Source organism: Clytia hemisphaerica, unplaced genomic scaffold (genome assembly GCF_902728285.1).
Source record: "Clytia hemisphaerica strain Z4C2 unplaced genomic scaffold, Clytia hemisphaerica genome assembly, whole genome shotgun sequence".
NCBI lineage: Eukaryota > Metazoa > Cnidaria > Hydrozoa > Leptothecata > Clytiidae > Clytia > Clytia hemisphaerica.
Window position 1 is genome coordinate 145,944 of NW_027104293.1, and position 16,471 is coordinate 162,414.

Sequence of the window (16,471 nt, forward strand, 5' to 3'; positions counted from 1 at the left end):
AGGCAAGTGATGTTCGTGACGTAATTTATGAAAAGGTCTATTCTATTCATCTAATTATTTGGCAAACACCACTTTATCCTGAGAAGTTTAAAAACAACGGTTTTTTTAACTTTCTATTCAGCTGCCGGAATGGCTGCTATATCTGGTCAGATCAGTGGCCTTGGCGAGGGCGTTGGATTACTCATCAAAGAAATTCGTGACCTCAAAAAAGCAGGTGGTGCTGGTGGTGGAGGTGGTGGTGCTGCAGGGGGCGGACCCGGTGGCTTACTGATGGCAGCCACAGTCGGTAAAGCGTTACAAGCGATCAATCAAGCGCACCAATCTGTTGCCATGGCAAATGCTCCTGTTCAAGCTGCCGCCGCTCCCGCTGCTTTTGCTGCAATGGCGCCGGCAGCCCTGGGTTTCGCTCAGTCTCTTGGTGGATTTCCATCAATGGGTGGTGGCGGCCTTGGAGGCGGCGGTGGTGGAGCAGCAGGCGGTAAGTTTTATTTTGCACATGGACAGGGCCCATAGCTTGTAATGTTCTCTTTTGCGATTATGACTATAACTTTTAATAAGGGTGCGTTCAACCTCGTTTCCTGCGTATTATCAGCTTTTTATGCTTACTGATAACGCTAAATAAGGGCTTTCTCTGGCGTCAATCAGTAACGTAAATTAAGCCTGGGATACACGGGGACGTGGTTGCGGTTATAACTATAACTTTTAATAAGGGCGCGTTAGACTAAATGATTACTGCAGCTTAAGTATTTTCTTCCTGTAAGTTTATTATCACTGTTTTGTTATCGAATATAACAGAATACAGAACATCATCATAGATTTGAAAAAAATGTGTGACTGATAGCATTTGATATATTTTAAATATGTTTGATTTTTTTTTGATTAGGCGGTGGAGGTGGTGCTGCTGGCGGTGGTGGTGGATCCTCTGGTGGTGGCGGTGGAGGTAAAATTTATTTCTGTGTTTCTTTATATTTTTAACGATTTATTGTCTTCACCTTTCTCGGTACCAGTCTTCTATGAAAAATCAGGTTATTAGCTTATTTCATAGGATTCGTGTATTTAGTACATGATATTTTTCTACGTCATTACAGTAATCAATTTTTTTATGGTTGAGTACTCCTTTTTGAATACACTTTTTCGACCGTAGTTGCCCGGTCAGGCGTGTGCCACTTTATTATTTAATTTACCACTCTAAACTCGATCCAATCCTTTTTTATACTTTTTTTATCGTCCTTTGGTGCGAAAAAAGACTAGGACGGTTTTAGGGTGGGAAAACGGATAAAAAAATGACCGTACGGCAATTGGCGGCTACGGTCGAAAAGGCGTATTGAGATTATAAGTTTGACAAAAACAACACCAATAGAAAATATTTCTTGAATTCCCAAGTTAATTAAATATTGACAAAAAGTCAATTTTTTTGCAATGTCTTTCGTGAAGGGAAATCGACACACATTTGTGCTTTTTTCCCATTTAAATCGAATAGAAAAAAGCATGTACTCTTAGGTGCCAAATAAATAAAGGGTTCGAATAAACGCGGGAGGGGGGTTGGAAAATTTTCTAGATTTTAATGAACGGTGGGACCTAATTGCCGGGGGGTTGGAATTTGTACTTCTGAAAAGTGAAAACCCAAAAAATAAGGTAAATATAGGCTAAATTCAGACTATTTAGAGAAAAATAAGGGGCCTTCGCTTTGACAGCTGAAAATATTCTTAAAAGTGGGGGGGGGTGTTTATTTGGCACCTAAGAGTAACAGATGAACGAACCCTATGAAATTAATTAATAAAGGAATGGTTTAAAGAAGAATTTCGACATAAAGATTTAGGGAAAGGTTGGAAATTTTTGTTTCTCGAGTAACCATAAATCTCGGATTTAATTTTCCAGGTGATAGTGGAGGAGGAGGCGGAGGAGGCGGTTCAAGTGGCGGAGGTATTTTTCATCACGTTTTTTATAGGAACATCCAAAATTTTTCAAGTCATCAGATGTTCTTAATTTTTCGGGTTTGTTCTTGTTTTGGAGTATTTTTGTCCATTTTCCTAAGAAAACAGGTGTTTTAGAGCCCACGAAGCCTTAAAATCTTCTTAACCTAAAGTATGTTGTTATGAAACAATCTACGAAGAATCGACTGCATATACTGAATAATCCATTTTTTTATTTGTAGGTGGTGGTGGTGATTCAAGCGGAGGTGGAGGCGGTGGTGGGGGTGGCGGTAACCTTCAGCCCGCCCTCCTCAAAATGTTAACCGGAACCTGCCGTGGACTTGAATGCATGAATCGTGCAATGCCTTACATCGCACCCGCACAAGTCGCCCCAAGTACGCCCTTTGCCGCCCTTATGCAAAGCACGCTAAATACAATGGGTCCAAAGAACGCTGCGACTTTCATGAACGGTCTTGCAGAAGGGATGAGTAAAGTAACAAATCAATATTTATCGAAGGTTGAATCAAGTGGAGGATTTAAACCACCGCAGGTAATTTTGCTACTCCAAGCTTGTATGAAAGGATGGTGAAGGGGGGTGGTAGCGACCACCTCACTAAAAACCGGGATTTTTAATCTCGTTTCTCAGTGAGTTCTACTTTGACGATTATCGAAAAATAGAAACCTTTCCAAGTGTTTTGACGCAAATGCGATATTTTTGCTACTGCAGGAACTTCGAAACTTTAAAGTGACGTCAAAAAATCGAATATTTAGAGCCAGAAACGAAAAGCTGGGCTCCAAACATTCGAAAAAGTTGCAAAGTGTGAATAGACGTTAATTGCGTAGAAAAAACGCGGGTGGCGTCTAGTATAGCCTATAGGGGGATGGTAAATCACAAAAAAAATCATATGTACACAACCTTCACATCTCTTAGTATGGTATAAAAATCTATAAGTCTATAACTTCAGTGACTTATTATTCAGTGCGCGATAAACGTTACAACCAAGAGATTTTTAGAGAGACTGGAAAAACAACTTTTTTTTCAAAATAAGAGTTTCTGAGCCACCATGAAAGTTGTCCTTTGTGGATAAAGCCTGTACTACCCCTGCAGATTGAATGGAAAATAGCATGTAACAAATCCACGAATCTTTTTGAAATAGGCTTAAAATGTTTTAAGTCCGACTATTTTTCGCGAGATTAGATTTCGCAATTTCACGAATTTTTGTCATTTTCGCGAAATCAAACCTCCATTACAATACAATTTACTGTGTCACTGTTTAGATACCAGTTATTGGAAGTGGTGGGGCGGATGGTGCAGCGGCTGGTGGAGCCAGAGAAGGTATTGGTGGTACTGGTGCCCCTGCATCCGGCCCTGCACGTGGTGGTGGCCTCAAAAGGTCCAAAATACCAAAGAGAAGTTTAAAATCAAACATATTTAAATCGAAATCGATGAAAAATTCAAAACGTGGTAAAGTTTTTCAAATTGAACGTAGCGAACTTGAAAAGATTTTGAAAAGTGCACAACTTCAAGATAGCGGTCCACTAAAGCGTGATTCGAGTCAACAGCAACGACCACAAACAGTAAAATCTACGGGCCGTCAACAAATTGGACCGTTACCTGGAGCAGAGACCCTCACATCACAGCAAGCCGGGAGTAAACTTAAAGCATTGGAAAAAAGCGCAAAAGGAAAACTCAAAGGTAGAACTTTTTGTTTAGTTAGCTCTAGTTTAGACGGCTCGCTTTTCACCTTGCCTACCTATTCTAACTGTGAATAAAAATTAGTATAAAGTGTGCTAACTATAAAGTCGATGTATTCCCCTCTTTTGACGTCAATACAATGACTTCTTTCAATATTTTCCAAGATAAGATTATAACAGCCAACTTTGAGCCCACTTTTTGCCTGCTCTAGCAATTAGAATTATAGGCAGGGCGAAAAGTCGGGCGTGTAAACTAGTGCTTAGTTCAAATACCTTTAAACGGAAAATTTAATCGAATAAAATCTCTAAGTTGGGGAAAAAATCTTTCCGGAAAAACTTCGTCATTTTTGTGAAAACCTTTGCGGCAACTCCTTTGAAGTTAACCAGAATTTTGTTTTTGTCGGGGAGCACTTATTTTTCCTAGGGGGGGGGGAAACACATGAAATATGAAAAAGAGTGAAATACACTTCTTATCTTTTATAACACTTAATTTTATAAGAGCACCCAAAGACTATGTTTATTCTTTGATGTTCTTAAAATGATCTTAATTCCCAACTTTTTGAGTATTTTTTTTTCAAGTTTCTAAGAAATTGGCTGCTTATTTATAGAGCCCATAAAGCCCTAAATGTTTTCTTAATATTTTGACCATCACGAAGCCTTGTGTTCTTATGCAGTTTGTTTTTCATGAATTTTGCCCTTATGTATTACAATGAAGTGAATACAATCGCTCCCATGTTGTCTTCTGACCAGCCACCAGAACCGTTGGGAAACCAACGGATCCGGCGAGACTCGAACTCACCACCATGCCATTCGCATTTTTAAGTCTAAAAATGTTTTTAAAATGATCTTCATTCCCTGAACTTTCCCTGAACAACTTTTTGAGTATTTTTTTTCAAGCTTCTAAGAAATCGGATACTTTATAGAACCCAAAATGTGCTTAGCTTATTCTTAACATTTTTGTTCATCACGAATGTGTTCTTATGTAGTTTGTTCTTATTTCTTCTAGAGAAAGAAAGTTCATTACAATAAAACATCTTGGACATTATTTTAGCATCTAAAGCACTTTGAGGTCTCTTGGGAGGTTTTCGATATCACAAAACTCCGATCTCAGCTGAGCTCTAATTTTATGTCAATGCCTTTAGACACTCAAAAGTAGGCTACTGTAACCTAACTTTTTGCTTGCTTCTTATGTAGTTTGTTCTTATTTCTTCTAGAGAAACAAGGTTCATTACAACAAAACATCTTGAACAGTATTTTAGCATCCAAAGCACTTTGAGGTCTCTTGGGAGGTTTTCGATATCACAAAACTCCGATCTCAGCTGAGCTCTAATTTTATGTCAATGCCTTTAGACACTCAAAAGTAGGCTACTGTAACCTAACTTTTTGCTTGCTTTTTATGTAGTTTGTTCTTATTTCTTTTAGAGAAACAAGGTTCATTACAACAAAACATCTTGAACAGTATTTTAGCATCCAAAGCACAGAGCATCAAGTTCGGGAATGGATTGAAGCCAAGTAAGACAATTTAAGGTTTGTTTGATTTCTTAGTTTTTAGTATATTTTACTTTTTCCGTAATCCCCCGATTTATCTCTGAGACACTTCACATGTCCCCCTCCCCACTGTCACCATTCTCGGCCATTTCCGGACTCAACACTGAGGTCCGGGGGACGGATTTTTATCTTGTAAGTGTTTAGAATTCTTCTGTCTCAAGATACTTGTTGGGGGATTGCAGGTTAAATTTATCAAAATGATTTTTAAAAGATGTTTTCAAGGCAATTGTGCATGAGATTGGGAATTTTTGCAAAAATTTCAAATTTTAGCATTCGGCATTAAATCATCTGGATATGTGAGGACTATTTGGTGGGGGAAGGGTTGAAGATATCAAAAAATCTAGATCATAACTGAATTCAAAATTAATGCTACTGGTCCTCAGCCCTTGAAAGTAGACCGTAGTACCCGAACTCATTTACAAACCAGTCTTACTTTATTGCGAGGTCTCCTGGAAGGTTTTCGATATTACAAAACTCCGATCTCAGCTGAGCTTCGATTTGATGCTACAGTCTTAAAACCCTTTAAAAGTAGGCTACTGGAATCTAGCTTTTAGTTTGCTTTAACGAGACCTTTCTGGTGTAGTGGAAGCAGACTAAAACTTGATATCTCAACTAGACTTCAATCTAATGTTACAGCCTTTAGACCCTTAAAAGAAGGAAAATGTAACCTAACTTTTTGCTTGCTTTTTACAGATCAACCTGGAGTGACACGTGAGGTCTATTGGGAGGTGGATGATATTATGGATGGGTACGTTGAAGGAGTTTACAAAAATTGGAAATTTCCTTCAAAACCAGATCAACGCGATGTTTTATACAATTTTGATTCCACAACTATGTTGGCGGAAGATTTTGGTCAACGCATATATGGGTGGTTTTTGCCGCCCCTGACGGGCGGATATATCTTTTACACTTCATGTGATGACGCTTGCGATTTGTTTTTGAGTCCAAACGAGAATCCAATGACGAAATTAAAGTTGATCTCACAAAGGGAGTGGTCTGACCATAATCAGTTTGACAAGTAAGATACTTTGAAAATAGAATATAGAGAAAATTTAGGAGTTCTCTATCTCAAATTTTTCCTCTATCTACGAGAGGGAAAAGGTTATAACAAGTGTAGTTTTAGCAAACAAAATTTTATCTCAAGTGGAAACCGACCTTAACGATCTAATCTCTAGTTTAGACGGCCCACTTTTCGCCCTGCCTATTCTAATTGTGAATTAAAGTTGGCATAAAGTGGGCTGTCGAAAGTCAATGCATAGCCCTCTTTTGACGTCAATGCAATCTCTTCTTTCAACCTTTTCCAAGCGAAGATTTTAACTGCCAACTTTGTGCCCACTTTCTGCCTACTCTAACAATTAGAATAGGCAGGGCAGAAGGTCGGCCGTCTAAACTAGAGCTAACTTTTATTGATTCTTTAAACAAAATCGGACACGACAAATGGAAGTAAAGTCACTTTATTGGATAAAATTCTCCGTGACTAAATTGCACAGATGAGCCTTTACGTGAATTTTAAGATTTCGCGGGAACTTATTTTTGTGGGTGACGGTTTTAAATGTTTCGAGGAGAATTATTTTTGCGGATTTCTTTCTTAAATAAACCACTAAGTTACTGAGGGTTGCACCTTAAATAAGAGACAAAACTTTCAAATATTTCGTTGGAACTTTTTAAACTTCCCTCTGGACTTGAAATTTAATCAGGGCGAAAACTTATCCCATAAAAGTAAGATAACTTTATTTTGTCGTTCGATTTTGTTAAAGATTCAATAAAATTTAGATAGTTAAAGTTTTTGTTTTTAAATAAGAGTGATTTCGTTTGCTTACTCATCAATTCTAACTTACAAACTTTTGCACATTGGATTGACATGAATGTGGAGCAAGATTGGTCAGAAGAGGAAAAGAAAAACATTTTTTTACTTATATTAGCATAATAAACAATAGGCAGACATCATTTTGATATGAAATATGTGTCTGATATGAAACGGGAACACTTATGTAAAAATAAAACCTTTAATGGGCTTTTTCAGAAATTTTCTGTAACCACTGTTTGTTGAGAATATACATTTTTCGGGTTCAACAACCCCCTGGATGTCTGGCTGAAAAAGAAAAAGACCCTCGGATATCCTGCCTGACAAAGATTAACCCCTGGATGCCCAATTTGATAGGATATCCATGCATTTTATCCTGTACCCCCTGATATCCAGGTATTTTGTCTTGTACCCCCTGCTGGATATCCTCTCCCTCTCATAAGATCCAACCTCCTCGATAATCAAATAACATTGAACCCATTGAGTTTAAAGCCCGAAGGGCTAGAGTTCAATCTCTAACCTTTCTCAGGCAAGAATAGGGCTTGAACCTAAAACCTTCCACACGACACTCCTTCTCACAGACCCACTGGAACCCCTTTCCCCTTTGGATAACTATTGTCACCAGCCAACTTTTTCTGGAAAAGCCTAATCTCTAGTTTATCTCTAGTTTAGACGGCCCACTTTTCGCCCTGTCTATTCTAATTGTGAATTAAAGTTGGCATAAAGTGGGCTGTCTAAAGTCAATGCATAGCCCTCTTTTGACGTCAATGCAATGTCTTCTTTCAACCTTTTCCAAGCGAAGATTTTAACTGCCAACTTTGTGCCCACTTTCTGCCTACTCTAACAATTAGAATAGGCAGGGCAGAAAGTCGGCCGTCTAAACTAGAGCTAGACGGCCCACTTTTCGCCCTGCCTATTCTAATTGTGAATTAAAGTTGGCATAAAGTGGGCTGTCTAAAGTCAATGCATAGCCCTCTTTTGACGTCAATGCAATGTCTTCTTTCAACCTTTTCCAAGCGAAGATTTTAACTGCCAACTTTGTGCCCACTTTCTGCCTACTCTAACAATTAGAATAGACAGGGCAGAAAGTCGGCCGTCTAAACTAGAGCTAACAGGTTGTGTAAACATAACAAAACACAACGTACACAAAAAGACGGTCACTTTAATGCTCTAATTTTTCTTTAGATATCCACTCCAGCAATCATCAACTCTCATTACACTCCAAGCTGGTCGTTCATACTATATCGAAATTGTCTCATCAAATGCTGATGGACCTAACCACGCATCAGTCGGATGTCAATTCCCAAACGGACTCGTCGTTCGCCCGATTCCGGGTGAATTCTTAAATCGGTTACCATTTTCAGCGTCTGGTACCAGCCGCGCGGTTCAAAACCCTGCCACCATATTGGGCACCTATCAAAACGCAGAGGTCTTAACAACGAGCCAAGGAGGTGGGGCAGTAGGGGCTTTCCCTACAAATGTTCCTGAAGACGACGGCGGGACATTTGGACTAGGTACTCTTGGTACTATCAATCCGTCTGATTCGACTGTCAATAAAGCACCCCTTGGGAGTGTCTTTGATACCAAACTAGCAGGTAATATTACACATTTATTTCCCTATTAAGGGAAATAAGACTTACAAAAAAGATTTTTTATCTTAAAATTTTGTCCAGTTCTACAGTAAAACTTGTTAAGATTGCTGAGAAACCAATATTAAACTCATTTAATATTTCCAAAATTCGTCTTTATACGAATCAAATCAGTTAATAATAAACGGGCCATTTGTAAAAGCAATTCAAATTATTACCAAAAAAATATATTTGGCATAATGATAAGTTTAAAGACGCCAATAGAAATATAGTCATGTTTTTTGCAGGCTAATGACACACAGAGTAATATCAATTTCCCGATTATTGCAACATCGCATTATGGACGCTGTTTTAGTTCATGCCAATTAGCATTAGTAACCATTTTATGTTAGCATTAGTAACCATTTTATGTTTACTTAATCAACATAACTAGAGCATCAGCTACGGCGAGGCCTTTTGGAGAAAAAATGAATTGACGACGAAGAGAATTTTCCATTATTTGCATCTTCTAAATATACTATAAAACACTATCTTATTGGGTAGAAAAAGGTTTTCGACTTAAAAAAGTCAGTCTGCAAGAAGTGAGTCCGTCTGCAATACTCCCCCCTGTGACGAGACCAACACAGTTTGAATTAGTAATAAATTATTGTTAAATTTACTTTTAGCTAAACTTGCTGGTACCACAGTCAAGCAGAAAATATCACAAACTGTAGCGGCTGGTATAGCAGCTGGAATTATGTCAGGTGGAAACGCCCTCCTTGCTAATATTGAAAGCGCCATCAAGAAATCCGTTAAACCAATCTCGCCCTCGGGCGTTACTGCCCTAAAGGCAACTACTCTATCTTCAGACGCCCTTGCTGGTGCAGGTGTTAGTGAACCCGGAGCACCAGGTGGACCAGGGGGCCCTGGAGGGCCTGGAGGTCCTGGAGGACCCGGTGGACCTGGTGGACCTGGTGGCCCAGGAGGGCCTGGAGGACCAGGTGAGAAACCTTTTTGTTACGTCTATTACTGTTTCACCAAATGAAGTATAGGCCCGAAGGGCTAGAAATGAATTTCCTTGGTAGGATTTGATGCCAATAAATCCTACCAAAGCTGCGCGGCCTAGCGCGCTCCACCTAGTTTTTGCACAAATGTCAAATTGAAACTAAAACAAAATCACTCGAAAACAAAGGAATCCCTAGATTCAATCCGTCGTCAAAAATACGGCGCATATCTTAAGGCTTCACTTTTTCTTGCCTGAGAAAGGTTAAAGATTCGATTCTAGTCTTTCGGGCTTATACTTCATTGGTTTCACCGCCGATGACCTATTGCCATAATGACTGTTATAATAGTTGCATACCTTTTATTCTAAGAAACTTGCGCTGTAGTAAAAATAGAGATTCTATAAAAGTGGATCAAACCAATTAAAACTCTTTTTGCTATTTTTGATAACTATAGATAATTGAAATAGAACTTTAAAGATAACTTTTACGTACAAACAGTAGGAAGCAAGCCCTGAATACTTTTGTATCAACTACTTTTTCACGCGGCCGGTTTCCGGAAACGCTACATTTTTTTATTTTCCCCTTATTATAAATATTTGTCCTTTCCTTAAAATAAGGGTATATATGATTCTGATTTTGGTCTCCAGTTTTCAAATCCGTTTAGATGAAGTGATTTGGTTCTCTTGATTATCAGAAATATAATGTCAATTCCACCTCTTTTAGGTGGTCTCCCGCTTTCTTATTCATTTAGATGAAAAGATTTGATTCTGTTTATCATCAGAAATGTACAGATGAGATGGAGTTTTTAAGAATAAAAATGACGCGTTCTTTAGAAAAAGTAACAAAATTGTTTTGTTGCTGGTTAACGACCAAGCAAATCAAATAAGAGCTTGTAAAAGCTCTATTTCGTCCCGAAATATAATGTCAATTTCACTTTTTTTCAGGTGGCCCTGGAGGACCCGGTGGCCCTGGTGGACCATCTGGTATGCAACAGATTGAGCCATTAGTGCATTTTGTGGCTGAACTAGAACACGAACACGAACATATTCACGGTCACGATGCAGAATGGGAAAATCATAATTTTCATCATCTCCACGAAGATGACGGTGGCAATTTCCACGAAGTCGAAGATGGCCCTGGGCTTGGCGAATCCTTGAACAGTCATTTTGCTTCTGGAAACAGAGGTCGGTTCAACGGACAAGGAATGACAAGCCAAGTGACGTCATCACAAATTTTTGGACACCAAGCTGGAGACTTTGGAGGATCATCAGGACATTCTGAAAAATTTCATCATTTCGGACATGGTAATGATCGTTTCGGACATGGATATCATCCTGTATTGGTTCCAGCTCATACATTAAGTTTGGCTGATACTGGATCAATTTCACCTAATCCTGAAACGGCGACAACAATGCCTTTACATCCAGCTCATGAGATGCTTAGTAACCTAATGCGTTATGAACAAACGGAGCCGAACCTGAAATACCACCCTGACCGATTGGGCACAATGATTGGAATTGATGGTAGGCATCATTCGGGTGTAGTTATAGAACGCCCTGGAGAAACGCCCTGCTGTGGTGGTGAAGGTGTCAGGATGGGTGGGTGTAATTGCGAAGGTAGTGCTCATGATAAACAGAAGATTCCAACGCCCGTTCAAGTGTTGGATCCTCATGAAAGCAGCTTGACGTCACATCCAGTGAAAGAAGATTCGAAAACAGAAAACGGGGAATCAAGAACTCTTAAAAAAGATGAATTCTCCAACTTTAAAGAGGATTCAAAACTTTCAAAAATGGCGGATACAGATAACCCGAAAATTCAGAATCGGGATAACCAAGAAACCGAACAATCTTCAAACCCTAGCAATGAAATAAGGCACCATTTACATCACCATCATTTACATCATTCCAAGCAGCTTGAAAATGATAAAAAAATGTTGGGTTCGATTTTCAAAGATATTTCACCCGACAAAAGAACCTTATTGGGACAGAAATTGCACCAAAATAATCTTACAAGCAAGCCATATATTATCCACAAGAAGCAATTACAATCAAACAAAACCCTAACCAAGAATAAACATCAGTCAAAGGATAAGAATAACCTCAAAAAGCTAAAAACACAAGCGTTTCATTCAAGCAAAAATTGGAATAAACTTGGCACAGCCAAGTCGCGTTTTGTTAAAAGGCCAGTATTTAGGTCCATACGCAAAAACAAACGAAGTGAAATCCCTGATGGTGTTCTCTTAAGCGAAGAGACTGGGAAGGATAAAAAAGATGGTAGCCCAATTGTTGAGCTTACAACAACAGCCAATGGAAAGACACGAATGTTTGTAGATTCGAATGTTGACATCACTCAAAATGGTGCCAAGAATGAAGAAAGTTTAAAAAACCGGAAACATGGTATACAAATGCTTGATTTGTTTGAAAATGATAATAATGTTGATTCAGATGCTGAAGTATTGAGTGAAACTACGCATGCGTTAGAAGAACAACAAGCAATGAAGAAGGTTGAAAACATTACAGAAATGAATGAAGAAACCTCTAGATTACGACAAGAAAGTGGTAATCCTGCTATAGAAGAAAAAGGCGAAAAGAAAAACACTGTCACCAATGATGACGGCGAATCAGACACAAAAGCCTCTTTACCAACGCAAGAAAACCAAAATATTGTTGAATTAAGCCCGAGTAGTACTGACATCGTTGGTGACAAAGAGAAAGGAACGAATCTCAAATATGCTAACAACTCAGAACAAGCTGAGAATCTTAAAAGTCTTCCTCAGAATATTGGTTTAACTGCAATTCATGGTCAGAATCCAACAGCTGTTGTAACTGCTGAGAGTCAGTTTGGAAACTCTTTAGATACGAAGCGCGTCAGGCTATCTCCTTTATATTTCGAGAAAAGCATAGATGGGAGTCATTCGGAAAGCATTTCAAGTGAGAAGAAATCATCTCCACCCTCTATAACTGATGTTTCACTATCTCCAATAACTATTGGAAATGAGACAGATGGAATGCAATCACGTGGTGTCTCGACGGAAGACAAATTATCTCCACCATCTATAACTGATGTTTCATTATCTCCATTACTTATTGGAAATGAGACAGATGGAATACAATCATATGGTGTCTCAACAGAAGAAAAATTATCTCCACCATCCAGTATGAAAGAGAAACAAAGCACCAATAGAACTGTTGTATCAAACAGCGAGGACACAAATCCTAAGCAACAAACAGGGAACGTGAACTTCAAAATTATTGAATCTGATACAAAACCAAAACATAGCGATAATGTGATTCCAAGTTCGTTCAATTCTACTGGAAATAATGTCCAAAGAACAGATGATATTGGCAATTCTTTGAATACTAAAAATCCTGGTAATTTCATAGAAGGTTCAATCAATATCACTGATTATGCTTTAAAATCTGTTCAAAGTTCTAAGAATGATGTCGAAAGTGTGGATAGGCCTATTGAGGGTTCCGCAAGTGCTGGTCAAAATGTTGCAAGCGTTAATGGGACATCATCAATCAAAATGAACCATGATCACCAAGGTATCCCAGAAGTCATGAAAGAGAAACACGCTGAGAATTTGCACACCATGACGAATATATTGAATACTACTTCAAATACTGGTGACTTGCATACAGAATTGCCAACATCTCTGACTGGAGGTCAAGGATCGGGAAACAAGAACGAAAAGTCAAATGCTGGTGACTCGCATTCCGATACATTGTCAACATCTCTGAGTGGAGATCAAGGATCGGGAAACAAAGATGAGAATCTAAATGCTAGTGACTCCCATTCTGGTACATTGCCAATATCTTCAAGTGGAGATAAAGGATCGGGAAACAAGAACGAGAAGCCAAATACTGGTGACTCACATCCTGGTACATTGCCAACATCTCTGGCTGGAGGTCAAGCATCAATGACAATAGATAAAGAAAATAACAATGAAACACCTACATCTTTCAATGGCCAACAAGATCTGAAAAACAACAATCAAGTAAGTATCACAGGGAAAGTAATGCCATCAACAGAGGAGCCTCTTGGACAAAAACAAAAGGACCAAAAAGGTGTCTATCAACAGCAGATGATGACTTCAACTCCAGAAGATACAACACACAATAACAATCACAGCAATGATGTAGATAAACCATCTCAACAGAAAGAGCTGCAATCAACAGATGATGGAAACAAAAACACAAATTTGAATCTCAAAGAAGACTCGCAAGAAGTTGTTGAAATAGTTCAACAAAACAGCAACCAAGATTCCAATGGAAGTACGAAACCAAAGAATTTACAGCAAGCTCTACCAGCAAGGCAATCTGAACAACAGGACATTGCAAGTAAAAATAGACTCGGAAAAACTACCACGACCAACTTGGACAATAAATTAAACGACCAACCCAAATCTTTTATGGAAAATTCAAACGAAAATTACGTCAACCCTCAAATGCAAAATTCTGATCATTCTAGTGCAATCAGTGAATACAATCAAATAGAGAAGAACGAATTGATTCGTAATTTTACCAGAGATACAAGTTCGAGTGATGCAACCACTGACCCGACGCTCTCAGACGAACTATCAAGATTGAAACGTCACACTGAGGAAACTTTGGGGAACTTTGGTTCCAAACATTTGAAAAAGATCGATCCTTATAAACGGTCAACCCTGTCTGAAAGTTCCAATCCACAAAATATAAAAGGAAGTCCAAACGTAAAAAGTGGAACTTTTATTGATAATTCTAAACCTGAATCATTCAAAAACAAACTTCTTGAACGATCAACTCCTGTTGGACGACTTGTAAAACGAGGATTAAGCACTCAACAAAAAACGGATGTGGTCAATGCAGCTTTAAAAGCATTAATGCCAATCATCTTAAAAGGAATCTTAAAGCAAGCTGTTTTACGGAAAACAACAGGTGCCGGGAGAGCTGAGGTTGCTGCCACACCGGTTGTTAATCACATATCTGACGTCAATATTCGTCATATGGCTGGGTATGGGCAGCCAGGATTTGTGGCGCCACCAGCTGGGTTAGCCGTTGGAGAAAATGGAGCTATGTTAGCGGGTGGAGGGGCGTTGGGTGGTTTTGGAGGTCAAGGATCGTTTGAAATGCTTCAATCTTTGATTGCTAAGAAATTTGGTGCGAGTAGCCAGAAGGGGCAGATGATTACGCAATTGTTGAGCGGACAGAATATGGATTCCTTTGGTGGTATGATTGCTGGTCTTGGTGGAATGCAACTACATGGTGCTGCAGGCGCCCTTGTTGGTGCTCATGAATCACCTCTCGCTATATTACCTGATCCACCCTATAGAGGAGGGTGTGGTGGAGCACGGTGGAAGCGTGATTGTCAACCAACTAAGAAGGGGACTTTGGTTGTTGAAAGATCGAAACCGACTTTGAAAGCAATGCTAACAAGCAATGCGGGGGTTAGAAATTTCGATAGTAAAAAATTGAGCCAATCAAATGACAAGGTTAATTCGAATGTTATGAATTTGAACCAATCAAAAACAAAAGATGAAATAGAGTACCAATCAGCTTTGAGTATTAAAAAGATGAACCAATCAGACTCCGTAGATGATGACGATGATGACCAATCAGGAGATGAGGAAGAAACAAAGGAAAATGTGTCTCAACCAATAGGCGACGAGAAAAATTCGGATTCTAACCAATCAGATTTTTCAAAAACAATGGATTCCAATTCTAATGAGCTAGGAGAAAATCGTAAACCATCATTAACGGACATTGCTTCGAATCATGAAAATGTGAAAGACTTTAAAGATTCGGATCGAAAAAATAAAAACATTGGAAATCTTGATTTTAAAACTAATGATAATTTTGAAGGATCAGTTAAGACTACATTATGGATACAAAATAATTTCGATACGAAATCAAGCTCTCGTGATAATGATAACGACGAGGACGATTTAGGGAAGCCCGATCGTGGATTTGCCAAAAGGGCGGACAAGGGCGTTGTTATTGTACCTTTTGGAGGGCGTGATTATATGAAAAACGAGTTTGGTGAAGAGTGGCACAATATTGAATCGCGTAAAGAAGATTAAGAAATTCTTACTAGCTTTTAACAATATATACATCTGCTTTTGGTGGCTCAAGTTGGTCTGGACCTAAGAGCGACCGTAGGACGATTTAGGGAAGCCCGATCGCGGATTTGCGAAAAGGGTGGACAAGGGCGTTGTTATTGTCCCTTTTGGAAGGCGCGATTATATGAAAAACGCGTAAAGAAGATTAAGAAATTCTTACTAACATTCATTAATATATACAATTGCTTTTGTGACTCAGATTGGTCCTGAGAGTGCAGTGATCTATACTGCCCAGCTTTTTAGCAACACCAGAATAATTTTAATCTATTTTTTCTTAGTTGATGTGTGTATGGGAATCAGAAATTAAAAAATTGTAGAATTTTAAATTCTTACAAATTTTTATCAATATATGAAGCCCTTCCTGTGTGTTGCTCTTGTGTCCTCTCTCACGCTCAGGGAGAGCCATCCTCCTAAATTTTTCAAGCCCTACCCCACTGAAGGCACACCGCCTCACTGAGGACTCGATAACCAGACACAATTGAATTTATAATCTTATTTTAAATTGCCTGCAGCTGAGTTTTATTTATTTCCAGTTACTTTCTTATTAACCCTTTAAGTGCCGATGTCGTATATATACGACATGGGCTATATAGGAGGGCGAAGCCCTCCTGTAATGCCCAGTTGATTAGAAGTTAAACTCGTAGGAATTTGTCCTTTAGGAAGCAAAAAAAATAAAATGAGTCTTCCCTTTTACGAGGCAAAAAAAATGCAAAAAATGACAAAAATTCACTTTTTTGAGATTCTGACCGTTTTTTGACTATTTTTGGTCAACGAGTGATCCAAGAACCTCCAAATTTGGCCCTGTTTTACTTTATTCTGTCTTCTAGTGAATTGATTTGAAG

At 38.8% G+C, this 16,471-nt stretch overlaps 1 protein-coding gene across 1 annotated transcript in view; it reads left to right on the top strand.

Annotated features, from left to right (window-relative positions):
• The window catches only part of LOC136817172 (uncharacterized), a 71,071-nt gene extending 55,402 nt beyond the window's left edge, over positions 1–15,669 (top strand). Inside the window, exons 35-44 of the mRNA XM_067073507.1 lie at positions 122–478; positions 884–940; positions 1,879–1,923; positions 2,156–2,463; positions 3,192–3,609; positions 5,031–5,120; positions 5,850–6,174; positions 8,146–8,555; positions 9,215–9,529; positions 10,477–15,669. Of these exons, the coding sequence (XP_066929608.1) occupies positions 122–478; positions 884–940; positions 1,879–1,923; positions 2,156–2,463; positions 3,192–3,609; positions 5,031–5,120; positions 5,850–6,174; positions 8,146–8,555; positions 9,215–9,529; positions 10,477–15,590 (7,439 nt within the window). The 3' untranslated portion in view covers positions 15,591–15,669. The remainder of the gene's footprint in view (positions 1–121; positions 479–883; positions 941–1,878; positions 1,924–2,155; positions 2,464–3,191; positions 3,610–5,030; positions 5,121–5,849; positions 6,175–8,145; positions 8,556–9,214; positions 9,530–10,476) is intronic.
• The last annotated feature ends 802 nt before the right edge of the window (positions 15,670–16,471 follow it).